This window comes from Cydia pomonella, chromosome 12 (genome assembly GCF_033807575.1).
Source record: "Cydia pomonella isolate Wapato2018A chromosome 12, ilCydPomo1, whole genome shotgun sequence".
Classification (NCBI taxonomy): Eukaryota; Metazoa; Arthropoda; class Insecta; order Lepidoptera; family Tortricidae; genus Cydia; species Cydia pomonella.
In genome coordinates, this window is record NC_084714.1 from 8,694,316 (window position 1) to 8,710,311 (window position 15,996).

The 15,996-nt window shown below is 40.0% G+C and overlaps 1 protein-coding gene across 1 annotated transcript; it reads left to right on the forward strand.

The window, feature by feature from the left end:
* Positions 1 to 48: 48 nt before the first annotated feature.
* On the forward strand, positions 49 to 12,930 carry LOC133523430 (nuclear receptor coactivator 5). The gene is made up of 8 exons (XM_061859004.1): positions 49 to 344; positions 491 to 770; positions 1,908 to 2,047; positions 3,419 to 3,616; positions 4,413 to 4,539; positions 5,435 to 5,634; positions 7,165 to 7,337; positions 12,508 to 12,930. Exons 1-8 carry the CDS (start codon positions 338 to 340, stop codon positions 12,766 to 12,768), a joined length of 1,386 nt encoding a protein of 461 aa, XP_061714988.1. The 5' UTR covers positions 49 to 337; the 3' UTR covers positions 12,769 to 12,930.
* The last annotated feature ends 3,066 nt before the right edge of the window (positions 12,931 to 15,996 follow it).

Consider the following 15,996-nt stretch of genomic DNA (forward strand, 5'->3'; position numbering starts at 1 on the left):
CTTGCGATTTTTGATATAGCCAGTCTAAGCACTTTCTCAGTATAAGAAAGCGCAAAATTCAAATTTTCTATGTTACGATAACCCTTCTTTATTGCTGGCTAAATAAGTGGAACGAATTCAAACGATCAATCAAAAACACAAACAAAAATTGCATGCAATTATCCACGACGTTTTAGACGCTAGGCTTGATATCTGAGCTGGCAACTCACACGACGAAATGTCAAATCATCAAATGTCTCCATCCATACACATACACAGGGATATCGTGATTCGGCGCGTCCTAGTTCAGCTTGCTATTTTCTCTCAAATATATGAATAAAGTGATATACGTGGAGCCATGGCGGGTAAGTAATTTGTTTTGATGCATGTCGTGCTCAATTATATATTTCCTATTTATCTTAACATCGAGTACTTTCACATAGACGGTTCTTATAATATCCTCTAAAACTGAGGCTATGCGCTTTATTAATCTGCAATTTTTTTCTTACAGACAAACTGACTCTTGACAGACAGGCTATGAAAGATAGGTCTACGTCTCATCTTCGTATATATGTTGGAGGAATAAGTGAAAATGCAACAGTTGACGATATGTACGACCACTTCATTCAGTATGGGCAGATCAACGGCATTGTCGTGAATCGGAATTTTGGTTTCGTTCAGTTCGAGACAGAGGCCAGCGCAAAGCAAGCTATCGCTAATGCTGATGGGAGCATCTTTTTGGGGAAGAATATTAACGTGAGAACTGCTCAAACCAATCCAGATAAAGTAAGGTATGGTGCTCTTTTTGCCTGACTATAGCAGAGCCAGATAAAAATGAATTATTTATAATATGTATGTGATGTCTGTTGTCTGAAGTCATGTTACTAATTATTGCAGAATAAATACACACCTATTAGTATGAGTGTAAACTAGGGTATTGACATACCTATGCAGATACTTAACATGCTGTTTTACAGGGTCCATTTGACCCTGTACATGTATGTGACATGGTTAAAATAGATGAATTAACCCTTTACCAGGCCCCGAACAACCAGCGTGTCTTAATACGTACTTTATATGCTGTTGCAACCGTATTGAACGCCTTGTAAAAAAATGTATTTATGAAAGTCGGAGATCTTCCTTTAAACCAGAAATAAAAATGTGGGTTACGGTTATCCCATCGCCTGTCTAAGTAATGAACTGTCATACTAGATTTTGTCTTATTATATTCTTGATCAGGCCAAGGGATATATTCCACCCACATCTTATATCGGTTATAATAGTCAAGGTTTAACTCCAAATCTCCTACGAAACATTATATCAATCACTACTTACTTACGTGAGTTTTTATGACATGACAAGACAATTTACCGGGCCATGGGAAAAATAGCTCCCACACAGTTAAACTCTAATAAGGCCATGGGATAATGTCAACCCACATCCTAATTTTGGTCATACACAATAATGCATGAATATTTAGCAATGTTTACGATTACATTAGCTTTCAACACTCAAAATCTACAAAATATCAAAAAATTGTTCGACCTATGTACTTCTGTTTCATAGAAATTATGGAAAGTGTTCGAATTTCTCCGTAGTTTACTGAAATTAGCGTTCAAGTGAATTTAAACGGCTGCCAAAGATATATTCGCAATTTAGAAGCGTGTTGTGAATGAAGATCATAAAATAATATTTTCAGGGATTGACAAAATATTTTGTAGGTGGTTTGGAGTCAAAACCTGACTACGGTCACCGATATAAGATGTGGGTGGAATATATCCCTTGGCCTGGTAAAGGGTTAACTAATTGCGGTAGCAATCATGTTAATCATTAAAAAAGCATTCTTTTAATACTAGTAGTTTTGATAGTATCAGTCAATGCACAATAGGTTGTGTTTACTACCACAAATCCTAAATGTATTCTTCCAGACCTACAGAAGTGGTTATAGTGGAGCCCGAAGTGCCCCCAGCGGTGGCACTCAATGACAACCTACCAGGGGACAATGATGGGGGAGAGGAGCCCTATGACAGCTATGGCAACTACATAGGTGACCAAAGTCATGGTCAAGGCAAGTTCATTTATTATTTTTATCAAATATATCATTTGCATTACAACTTGAACAGAGGTTAAACCTTGTAACCTAATAAATGTAATTAGTCAGTAAAAATGAGGGCCAGACTAATATCAACTAATGTGAGCTATCCCTTATAATACTGTCCACCACAATTACTACTAAGAAAATGTTGAAAAACAATGTTGGTAAAAGTATATATCAAAGGGAATCTTAAGGGGTTCCCTGTGGTCAACGACTTTTGACAAGTTTTGAGCCATTACTCTTACATTTGCACTACAGATAGAATAATAAGACAAATGGCTATTGGTTCTTCAATCTTTTATCTCCATTCTTGTCTGCCGGATTTTGAAAGAAATGAGCACCTATTTTATTATGATTTTTATAAACATTGTCTAAAAACACACCTTTTTTGTAACTCTTCTTAAAATACTTAAGGACTAAAAATAAACTATCAGCAAACTTTTAAACTTTTAGTAAAGAGATAGCTGGACTTTACTAAAAGCCACAATGGATTACCGGGTGTTGATTAAAACATGATTAAATGCGTTTCAAGATTAGTTTTTAATTGGCTGCACCATTCCACGATAGTTCACTGCATAATAAGCTATCAATATTACACTTTAAACAATATGAATGAGCAAAACACAAAAAAATATTCTCGAGATGTCTTCGTCATCTTGAATCTCAAAGACAACCCAACAACAAACTAAACCTAAACTAACTTATAAAAACTAGTCAAACAACCCGCATCGCTCCTAACACAAAGGCAGCAACTCCTCATCACGTTTGCTGCGTTTCCACGTTGAACCGCGATGGACAATCTTTGCGTTAGGAAAGACCCGGAGCGGGGGTCGAGAACCCTCTCCTGCAAACGACGCCCCAGTTCCCCAAGAAAAGATTTCGCCTCCGCGCACCAGCACCCAGACGTCTCCACGGCAAGAGGAACAAACAAGTAGCTTGTTAGCCTCGAGTACTTGTCCCTCTTCAGAGACGCCGCCTGCTCAGCAGCAGGTCCCGTCGATCGCAGGGTGCCGCCAAGGTGCGTGGCAGCGAACGTACTGACGCAGGTGGCATCCCACAAAAGGCACTTACCCCTCTCCCACGGTACCAGAGTCAAACCGTCCGGCCTTTTACCATCCGACCGACTAAGGTCCGGCGGCTCCAGCACACACGGGACATAGGCTGACACCAGTGCCCTTCGAATAATATCGTTTAACGCGTTGTGCCGTGAGAACCTTCCCGCGCACCGGCGACAGCTCAAGGCACGGTGCTATATTGTGCCATGCCACTCGCCTCATAGCCCATTAGCCCATTTACCGTGGGCGACCACAAGTTATTCGACATGAAGTAAATGTGATATTCCAGGTAACTACAGAGACAGGGAGGACGATTACGAAGAGAACAACTACAGTAACCAGAGCTGGAGCGAGACCCGCGGCGGGCGCGGACGCGGCGGCCCCGGCGGTCCGCGCGGCCGCGGGCGGGGCCGCGGGCGCGGCGGGCACGGCGGCGCGGCGCCCGGCGCGCCCTACAGGGACAGGGAGGAGGCTCCGCCGAGGAGAGGTTCCACATCTTACTACCTAATCAAAAATATTTGACAAATACAGTCTCAGAATCTAGAACGATAATAAAACTTTAGAAGCTTAATATTTTGTTCTAAAATTTGATACCAATAAGAAAACAATACAATTGTCATTTTTTTATTATTCTAGCCGGTTATTTTGTAAGAAGAGGTAAGTTTTTCATAGAAAGCAAAAAAACAATTAATCTTGATTACGTATGTAATAACATTGTCATTTTACCATTTAAGTATGAAAACATATATCTCACATTTTTATGTAATTTAATTTATTTATTTAAACTTTATTGTACAAAAGACACAAAAATAATGTACAAATGGCGGACTTAATGCCTAATGGCATTCTCCACCAGTCACCCATCGGGCTAAACAAAAAATAATTTAATTAATTACTAATTTAGTTTTTACAGAATAAACCACTTATATTCCTACAGGTTTGGTGGCTTGGTTTTTTAACTTTCCTTTTTTTCTCGAAGTGCTCCTGTGGCTCAATTATTTAGTTAAAATGGTAATCAAATATTGTATACATCCAAATACACCATGGATCCTATTATTCACATAGACTCGTCGCCTCATACAGCTCGGCTGTAGACGTCGTAATACTTATAACTTATATTCCTTAAGGATCTTAGAAAAAAACATGCTAGTCAGTCATTGCAGCAATAAGGTACAACATTTTGTATCCATTCTGCTAAACAACAACTAAACTACTCGACTTTTTGCTTATGGAATACACTGAAATATAAACAGCAGTATTTAAATTATATATGTAATTGTCAGGTAGCGAGTGGAGCGAGCAGCGCGGGTTCTCGCGCGAGCGCTACGCGCCGCCGCCCGAGTACCCGCGGCCCGTGCCCGTCAGCGAGCGCAACGACTGCGAGATCATCGTCGTCTCTAAAGCGCTCACGTAAGTCTTGTTTCGCACTTTACTAAACAGTCTAAACACTACATTAAGCGTTTATAGCAGGGGAGCCGACGATGTTAAATTTGAAGTTACTCGAGCGTCGTAGAGACCTCTTGGATTTGTAAGATTAGATGATAGGAAGAATAAAGGGTTATATAGTGTTTTCTTTTCCAGTGATCAGGGAAGCTTTTTAACAAGTTTTTTTAACAAGTACTTAATTAATCCACTAGTGTAGCCTCCGCGGCGAGCGTCTAGGGCTTGCAGCTTGGTATCAAGCTTCAAAAGGATCAAAGCTGCGTCCATTGAGGCTGCTAGTATATGATCAGCCCGCTCCAGGGCTCACTCAGTTTTGTCATACTTTAGGCCAGTCTTCAGAGTAAACAGACACCAGACACTACATTAAGCGTTTGAGACGCAAGACACGAGATCACCACACTGCCGAGTGCTGTGCCGGCCAATGATTGCGAGATCACCGTCATCTTTGAAGCTCTCGCATAAGTCTAATTTCACTTACACATTTTCGTACGAATTTTACTCCTGAAAGTGAAAACACATAGGTAGATGTCTATTTCTTTGTCTACGTGTATAATATATAATATATGTTATGTTAAAATTGCATACTATTTAAATCAGCTAGTATAAAAAAAACCTACCTTGTACTCAGTGACATGCATAAAAGCGCAAATATTTGTTTGTTTTTTAATGTGTATATATTTTTTTGTATTTTACAAGCTTTTATTTAACTAGCAATGTAAATATGTAACTATGGTTGCTCAGGTCAAATCTTGCAAGTTAATTTTGACCCACTGAGGACTTCCAATGAGGCTGAAAATTTTAAAACAATTGTTTAAAAATCATTGTTAAAAACAACCTTATTTAATAAAATGTTGAATTACAGTGAATACGCGGAATACATCGAGGGTCGCTTGAAGCGCCTCGGCATCGTGGTGGACCTCCTGTTCCCAATGGAGGACGTGCCCATCGGCAAGGTGCTCGGCAACATAGCGTCGCGCGGCTGCCTCTACGCGATCCTCGTCATGCCGCAGAACCAGGAGAACCGCTCGCTCACACTCACCATACTGCACGGGCTGCCTCAAGGTATGTGACATTCTGTTATTAATGACTAGCAACCCGCCCCGGTTTCGCACGGGTTACACAAAGCCTTAACAAATTATACACCTTCCTCAAGAATCATTCTATTGATAGGTGATACCGTACTAGACCGTATAGAAATCTGTTCAGTAGTTTTCGAGTTTATCGCGAACATACAGACAGATAGATGCGGCGGGGGACTTTGTTTTATAAGGTGTAATGATAATGATTCTCCTTACCGATTTCAGAACTTACGAGATTGTATTTTTGATAGTGTCCAGCCTATGTTTCGGTTTCGGCGGATGTCAGCATAAAAAGTATGTTTTGGCCGAAGGTTCGGTCTTGGCCAAAAACTGCCGAACCTTTCGACCGCGCAAAATGTACAAGACTTGTATGCGCAGTACATGTATTTTCGGTGGTGTCCCTGGCCAGCTTATGTTTCGGCCAAAAACTGTTGAACCTTTTGGCCGCGCCGTGACTTACAAGATTGTATTCTCGGTAGTGTCCAGCCTATTTTTTAGCGGATGTCAGCATCAAAACCATGTTTCTGGCGAAGGTTCAGTTTCGGCCAAAAACTGTCAAACCTTTCGGTCACGCCGAAATTTATAAGATTGTATTTTCGGTAGTGTCCAGCCTATGTTTCGGTCGATATCAGCATCAAAACAATGTTTGGCCGAAAGTTCGGTTTTGGCCAAAAAACCCGGTTTCGTAATACTAATAGTAATATTCTTTATTTGCTTAAAATATGGTACAATGAGATGGCAAGGATAACATATATCAGTACAAAAACATATTTTGCTAGTTTAGCATGCAAATGTACACTTAACTTAATAACTATCTAACTTATACTTAATATTACGTATCTAACATGCAAAACAGGTCATCTGTAGTATAAAACATCTTTGTTTTCAGCCAACGATAAAGTTGTGCTTTAAATGAATTAAGAGGGAGATCCTTAACATTATCTGGAAGAGCATTAAATATTCGTATACACATATAATAACTACTTTTCATGAAAAGGGCACTACTGGGAACAAAATCAAGTAAGTTGTTGGTAAACCGAAAACGCCTTTGTAGTGAGCCGTAATTAAAAAATGTTAAGATAATGGTATTTTTCTTTGCAACTAGACCAAATTGAATGGATTTAAAATTTATGTAATCTATGTTCGGGATTGATGATTCGTGTTTTTTAAATCTCTGATTAGAGATATTGAAGATCCACTAAATAGTACTACTACTTTCGTAATCGCATCGAACTATGAAACATATAATCGGTTTGAACTATGCAAAGACGGGGCAAGACAAACATTTTATGTGGGCAAGGTACATTTAGCGAGGCCCTCTGGTGGCGCAAGAAATAACGAACATTTTTATGTTGTGTCTGAGATGTTATACTCATTTGAGGCGCGAGGCCCCTCGGACTGCGAGTCCGTAGGCACACGTTGCCCGCGCCTAACCTCTTCCGCCTCTGGAACTATTAAGGTTACTTCACGCTAAAGTTATAATGTCGTATAATGCAGCCTATTTTTTTCGCAGAGCACCGCAACATGCCGCTAGAGGACGCGCTGCAACTGCTATCGCGGAACTTCCAGGAGGTGCAGCGCGGCGGGCCGAGCGGCCGCGAGGCCGTGTACGCGCTGCTGGGGCAGCTGGCCGACGGCCGGAGCCTCACCGTCATGCAGTATGAGAAGGTCATCGAGTACTTGCAGGTCGGGACACACTTTTATAGGGGACACATTGTCCAAATTCCAAACCAAAAAAATATGGCCAGTGACGTAACACCTCTACCACAAATGTCGAATTTCAATAAAACGATTACTTAAAGTGTTTATTTAGGCAGACTGCGTGTAAATTATTTCATCGAATATTTATATTATGTTTAAATATTTACGTGAACTGAATGTGATGTATTCATTTTGAGACTGCTACTATAGTACATTACGATACAAGTGCGAAAAATAGGAAATTCGAAACGAGTGGCGATAAATTAAAACACGACCGAAGGGAGTGTTTTAAATCGACACGATTTGCGAATTACCTATTCGCACATGTATCGTACAACGTTTTACAGTACATATGGCCCTTTAAATGTTCTATATTTGCTAATTTTCGCACTAGTGCTATAAAATAGCACCATATGTACTGTAATAGTACATTATGATACAAGTGTGCTGCGCTGATTATTACACACGAGGCGATATTGCGTGCGTGAGCTGGAAGCGAGCGAACCAATGCATACGCGTTTCATACGACGCTTTTCAACATTTGCAATGAAAAATCAAAACTGATATATTAATTGTTAAAATAGTAAAAGTACAATTTTCAAAAAAGTGGCTTCCTCTTATATTATTAATCATTTATTTCAAATAACAAGGATTCATAATACATGGTTAGTAACAAAATAGTTCATTATCTTATTATCTACGTTAGTATTCTTATATCTAAGGTTTTTATATTGCTATGGCTATGTACACAAATAAATAAATACTCCATTGCAACAGTGGGCACATCACCCCACTACTTGAGCATTGTAAGAGATGTGCACACTGCAGCAATGTCGTATATAAGGACAATCAATCCTATCCGCTATCATGGCCAGGATGCGGTTGCGGCTATCCCGCACCCGCCGCACCAGGGACGCGCATTTCTTTCTGATTGTTGCATAAAAGCAGTCAACTCTCGCTTCCGCAAACATCCCTGATGCGCTGCAGAAGCGGGGCAGCCGCATCAACACCCTGAACGCATTATTATATTGTACGCGTAGGGCGGTGTAAGTTTTTCGAGTGTAGTTTACCCACAGGCTGCTCGTGTAAAAAGATGTGCAATAAGCTTTAAAAAGCGTTTTTTTTAACTTCGTTGGAACAACGAGCAAACCTGCGGGCCAACATATTGGCTCTCACCGACAACGCCCTACGCTCCCTTTCTAAATCACTATCGTCTTTAAGACTTGGAGTAAGTATATGCCCCAAATACTTAAATTGCTGCACTCTGTTTAGTGGAGAACCATACAATTTAATCTCCGGTACACTACTAGGCGCTTTATTTCCCCCGCTAAAAACCATGTATTCGGATTTATTTACATTATATAACAACCCATGATTATTGGCAAACTTTTCACAGGTACTCAGCAATTTCCTTAACCCACACACCGAGGGGCTCAGCAGGACCATGTCGTCCGCGTAGCTTATATTATTGACGGCTATGTCGTCCACATGACAGCCAACATGTTGACTGCTAAGCTCCTCGATGAGTGAGTTAATATACACATTAAAAAGCGAGGGTGACGTCAGCCCTCCCTGCCTAACACCGCACTCCAGCCTATACCAATCAGAGTATGTACCTGCCCATCTAACAGCGTTGACCTGGTTTCCATACCAATGTTTGAATATTTGTATTAACTCCCAAGGAACATTAATTTCCTTGAGTTTTTTCCACAAGATATCGTATGAAACCAGATCAAACGCCTTCGACAGGTCAAGGAAACAGGCATAGATAGGTGTTTCTCGATCTGTGTAGTATCTGACGACATGCTTTAAACACAAGATGGCACTATCGGTGGAAAGTCCAGGCCGAAACCCAAATTGGTTGTCGTGCAGCTGCAGGTGTTGTTGCAATCGCGCGTTCAGCAAGCCGTCAAACACTTTAGCTATGGTAGTGGCCAGAGATATTGGCCTGTAGTTACTAGTATTGGACAGATCCCCCGTCTTATTTTTTACAATAGGAACCACTACCGTTCGTATGAGCTCAGGCGGTAAATATGAGTGGCTTACACAGAGGGTATAGAGCATAGCAAGTGTCCTCGCGAGGTGGGGGCCCGCGAACTGGAGGTGCTCGACGCTGAGACCGTCATGACCTGGTGATTTTCCTTTTGAAATAGATTTTATCACTTGTCTGACTTCAGATGCAGTAAAACTTGTTCCCAATATGTCATCACGATTCTCAGGGTCGAGCGCCCCAGCTGCAGGTCCTAAAGGTGACGTAACCTTAAAACAATTTTTAAAAACATTAGCTATGCCTCTTGGGTCACTTACCCCCCCCACGCTCACCGGAAGGCCGGGTTTACTATTTAACTTCTCGGTACATTTCCAAAACGCACGAAAATCATGATTCGTTTGATGAGTAGCTAAGATGTCCATTTTGATCTGGTCCTGGTGGTTTTGGCACCACCTTAATCGGGACTTAAAAATCTTCCTACTCTCACACATTTGATTGAATATGACACCTTGCGGGGGCCTTCCGTGCAATATCCACGTTTGGAACTTTATACGAGCATCAGTATGGGCTTGGCTGACGTGCCTATTCCAACCGACTATCTGCTTTTTCTTCCTACGCTTGCCTAAAATTCGACTGGCTGCAGCAGATTCACACAAGGCAGACACGATGTTAGTATACATAGTATTAATTATTTTTAAATGTTCAGTTTTGTGACATTTATGATCGGAACATTCTCTGAGGGCTGCCGGGAAATCAATGAGTCTTAGTTTATTATGACATTCTTGCCTATACCTATCAATCTGTTCTTGACTTCTAACCCCCCATAACACCTTATTATCCAAAAGAGTATGACTAGTTATTTTAGGAATTAGTACATCTAGTTGACACTCTAATATCAAGGGAAAGTGGTCCGACCATAACACGTCATACTTAACATACACTTTGATAATAGAACTTAAACAAGATTCTGTCACAACAGCATGGTCCAACCACCTCCTAGAACCATGCGCGTCACCTATAAAAGTGTAGGTATCCGAGTTCAAACCTAATTCCTTCACATCAACACAACTCCATCTCTGATCATCACAAAAACCGATAAGTTCGCTATAAAAAGGTTCGGTAGGATGAGCGTTAAAATCTCCCAAAATATATGCCGACTCAATATTATTATTGTCTATTAAAGAACTCACCGCGCTCAGACAGTCTGTGAAATCGGGAAGATTGCTCGTGCTGTCCGTGGGCATATAAACACTCACCACTAAAAAGTGCCTATCTGTTGACTCCACTTTGATAGCGCATATACGCGGATTATCGCACTGTATCACATTCACGTTACTAAAGGCGCTCGACCGCCACAGAAGTGCCACACCTCCGTACGGCCTACCACGCAACATGCCAGCCGATGTGTCCACTGCTGAAGTACCCGTGGCGGAGAAATCACTATCCATGCAGCTTAGATAGGATAATTCGTCAGGAAGGAGCCATGTCTCCTGCAAGGCTACTATGTCACAAGATTGGCACAGCTCTTTTATACTATCTATTGATCGCTTAACGTTTTTACAATTATAACTTGCCATTCTACACACTATTTTACTCATTATTGTGATTAAGGCCGTTTTCAATATTTTCTTTGTCCGCATATCTATGTCGGAAATGCACAAAGCGCTTAAATATAATATCTCGCGGCCATAAGGTTTTATCTAAAAATAATGAGACCTTATTTTCAGAAACAAAAAACTTGTATGCGTTATGCTCAGTCTGTTTTTTCGTAATAATTTTCTGCAAATTAATTGTCTCATTTGTTTTTTGTCGCACATAGTCCTGTATGTCCCTTTCGTTGGCCTCCTTATGAACATTAGATATAAAAATGGGCACTTTCTTTTCGGCAGCTCTAAATTTACATTCTGCGTCACGGGCTATGCCCCTTAACCCTGCATAACGATAATTAGTTTTATATTTTTTTCGTCGTTCTACAGTTATCCAGGGGTCCCCGTTTTCGTTTTCCTTATTTTGCTGACCGCGCGTTATCTCCGGTGCATTGCACTGCCGATCAGCTGTGCCGGCCGGACAGTTTTCTATCTCGGTCACGATGACGTCACTCCCGGCCGTTGCTAACAGCGGTGAGCCGGGCGGACTACGCGTAACATGTTTTTGTTCGACGGTAGCTATAAAACTCTCCGATGGTTCCAGTTCATTTCGAGTATGTGACGCTGATAAAGAATTTGTTATGGGGGCTTGGATGGAATTGTCCAGCAAAGCATCATTAAAATGCGACATGCCCATAGGGCCACTATCTAAAAAGGCGGCACCACGCTTATTTAAATTTACATTGCACATTGAGCCGCTTAGCGAAGTTTGTTTCATGTTAAGTACCTCGGCACGTACCTCCTCAAGCTGTTGTATACGAACGTAGTTAGACTTTACTTCATTGAGCTCCGATTTAAATAACGTAAGGTCTTTTATTAGTTTCGTGACATCTATATGGTCAAACGTCACTGGAGGTAGTTTTTCTAAATTTCTGGCCACAAACACCGGCAAAACTTCAGGATCCGTTTTTAATATTAGATTGACATTATAACATCGAATAACTGCACCAAAGCGAACTAGGCTTGTTTGAAGTTACTTATTTTCGCCTTATTGAAGTTAAAAACACGTTTTCCTATAATGACTGGGCGTTTTTGCTGGATTTCCATTGTACATAAGTTCGCAAAATATCGCCTTGTGTGCAATGGTTAACATAGTACACTATATAATACTTTTTCTACTATAAAACCTAATTAATTAAACAAAATTGGGTAAGTATCTCAGTAGATATAAAGATAGTAAAAAAGACATCAACGCACTTATTACTCATTAAATAGTGTAGCGCGTTGATGTCTTATCCTCTTGACCGTGGCGACACGTGATTGTTCAAATTCATTACAGTCGACTAAAGCGTTTAGAAAAAACATTTTAGTTGAATTGGGAGCCCATAGTAAAAAGTATCCAATTACAGTTTGGTATTGAGACGCATTAAAGTCGACGAATAGAAAAGTAAAGTAACTTAGTTAACAGAAAATGTATACATGGCAAGAAAAAGAAGTCGCCAGATTAAGTAATGATACAAGATATTTGTACATCCTTATCCTTACTGCAACATCCACATTACTTTCACTTTATTAACAGGAACGCAAAGAGCAACAAGTCAAAATCGAGCTAGGCGAGCCTCTCGCCCCGGCGTCGAACAACAAGACGGAGACAGACCTGCAGCAGCGGATCCTCAGCATCCTCAACGACAAGGCGGCCGCGGAGCCCGCGCCCGCGCCCGTCCCCGCCCCCGCCCCCGCCGCCGCCGCCGCGCCCGCGCCCGCCGTCGCTCAGAACAAGCTGTTCAATGACCCTACGGTTAGGAAAGCGCTAGATTCTATTTTGCAGAAGTTTACGTAGATTTAGTGTCTCCATTAGGAAATATTGTGAAAAAGATTTTTTAATAGACGAAGGAATACGCGTAATTTGCAATATGGTTTATCTCTACTATGACAAGTGACTAATGCAAAATATTTTAGATGGCGCTATACGGCGCCATACGTTTGGGGTTACCTGGGCTAGTGTCACGGTTACTGTCTAGTTTATTAACTAAAAGAGAAAAATGAATAAACTAGATTCGTGCAAAATAAACAACATTTAATTTAAAATAAAATAAAAAAAACACTGATCCGAAATACGCGGGCCACTTAACAAAAAATATGGGTCGCAGGTTTTTTTAATAAATTCACACAAAGATCCTATCCATTTTGCGGTTAGGTACTCTCGCCTGGGTTGTGCCGTCGGTGGTGTACGCGGGCGCCGCAATTGTGGACGACTGTACTTGGCTGCCCGGGGCTTGATGTAGTGCCCCTCGGATTTGAACCTCATATTCGAGCTCCGATTTTTGAAGAGAAAGATATTTGACAGGCAACATTGTGATTTCAAAGTGAACTAGAGGGTAAGTGGTCAGAAGCAGAAACTAATAAACTTATAATAAAAATTCTCCGATCTGTTACAAAATTTGATGAATGATGAACGTTTGGTTTTCCAAATTAGAGAAAAATAAAAATAAAAACAGGTTAGTTGCAAATAAAGAGAAGAAAAAGCGTGCTACTAATGTGTACTTTTTACGTGAAAGGATCAATTAATAATAGGGTCACTATTTTTGTGATACAAAGCGTTATTTTAAGAAACAAAAAAAATTACGAAATTTAGACAAGTGTGGGTAGAAATCAATTTCTAAGGTACCTTACAAAATTTACAAATGATTTCTTACTATAAGTACACTTTAGTATCAAATAAAACCAAAAAAAAACGTTGCACAAAAAAATAAGCCACAAACATACACTAACTACAAAGGCCGAGAAATAAATAGGACTTGTGTGAATTTAACCACGTTATTGGGCGCCAGTGTCACGGTTACTGTCTAGTTTATTAACTAAAAGAGAAAAATGAATAAACTAGATTCGTGCAAAATAAACAACATTTAATTTAAAATAAAATAAAAAAAACACTGATCCGAAATACGCGGGCCACTTAACAAAAAATATGGGTCGCAGGTTTTTTTTAATAAATTCACACAAAGATCCTATCCATTTTGCGGTTAGGTACTCTCGCCTGGGTTGTGCCGTCGGTGGTGTACGCGGGCGCCGCAATTGTGGACGACTGTACTTGGCTGCCCGGGGCTTGATGTAGTGCTGGCCCTTCTACTGGCGAGAGTAGCGTTGGTGGTATGTGTGGCTGCGGTGGATCCTCCACCCAAAATAGCAGCCCGAACGTTGGACCCCAATTTGGGGTTTATTCACACACACGTTATAACATTTAACGTATTTACAACGCTAAACACTTTGAGGAACGTTAAGAGATGACAACACGAATATTAATTATATCAAATCGGTTACATTTTCCAAAATAGGTACGTATCAGAGACCGATGATCCGTGTGACGTGTGTTCTATCTCGAGTGCAGTTCGGGAATCGTGGGAGCGATCCGCTAATGCAACTCCCGATAAGTATATTCGACAAACAAAAGAACTCGTTACCGTGAGCGCTAAAATGTTGCTTACGAAATCTTTCGAAGAGCGCTAAAACGGCGCCGACGAATACTTGTTGCAATTTTATGTTTAAAATTGAAAACATTAGTTTGTAAAATTAGTTTTAAGTGGTATTTTCATTTATTTATGTAGTTTATTTAAATAATAGTACTTTCATGTAACGTATAACGTTACACTAGAACCACGAAAATCGAAGTTCAATTGCGGGCATTTTTCTCTGTCACTATAATTACGTCTTAGTGAGAGTAAAAGAGAAAGACCCCGCAATTTTCGAATTTCGGTTTTTGCGGTAGACCCCCTGGATTGTTACACGTAAACGCTTGAAAAAGTAACTACTATAGTTAGTTTTTTTAGCATTATATAAAATGTAAACAATCTTGACGTGTATTTACTTATTTAAAAACGTTTTTTTTTTTAATTAGTTTATATTACATACGAATGCAAAATAATGTATATAATCGTATATGATTTAAAAATTGTTGCATATTTGGTGTAACTTATTTTTTCAAGTGTTTTTTTTATTAAAAAAGACATGTCAAGATCCTTTACCGTCTTTCTAATGGTAAAAATCGAACTGTTCTGCATGTTACACGGGATACGGGCCCGAACAGCGCCAGTACCTGAGCTGTCAATTTTCTGACTACAATAAGTACAATATTTTCACTATGAAAACAGGAATATGAAATGAGTAGTTATTTTTAAGTCATTTTAAACGTGTATATTGTATTGCATCACATTCTGAGGTCCTAACGCGAAAAATCTTTTATCTGCCTCTATCGCTTGAAAATGCAAGAGTGATAGAGAAGCAGATAACGAAATTTCTTTTTTCGCGGTAGGCCCTTTGTGCCTTGTGGACATATGACAGTAGCGACAGTAGTATTAATCGCGCATTGAAGACCAAAGGATTTATATCGTTTTTAACGTCAAATTATCATTATTGTACACCCTTGGTTTTGTACAGGTTGCTCTAAAACAATACGAATTAAAGTACTGTAATTCCCATTCGTTGTTAGAGCATAATGACCTAGAGATTCGTGTGACGTAATTAATCGATGACCTGTAAAAAATTACCAGTGGTAACTACCCAGTCCAAACTGAGTTGGTGGTAACTACTGGGATTTTTTTCTCCAATAGTTACCACTAGTAACAACTTGGTGGTAACTAGTGGGAGAATAACCTAAATAAATGTCATGGAATGATAACGTTATGGTCTGGCTCGCTTCTGATTAGTGTTTCAGTCAAAAATGCCATTTGGAGAATTTTGCACTTTTATTTTATTGAACACATTAGTAATCCTAATGTTTATACTAATATTGGGCCATTTTTTAGAATCATATTAACATAATTATACACCATGGGCCAATAAAAAATTTAAAGGCGTTTTCTTGACCGCATTTAGAGACTAAAATCTCATACAAAGTTTCCTGAAATCGGTTTTGTTTTAGAAATTATGACAATTGTGACGCTGCCACTATGTGGCTTGGTTTAGACATACCTACTGACAGACATTAAAGTTTTAAAGTAAACTCGCCACTTATTCGTTGTATTTTTTTTTTCCACCAAGGTGTATAAGTAAATAACGTGTCATGTGAGGA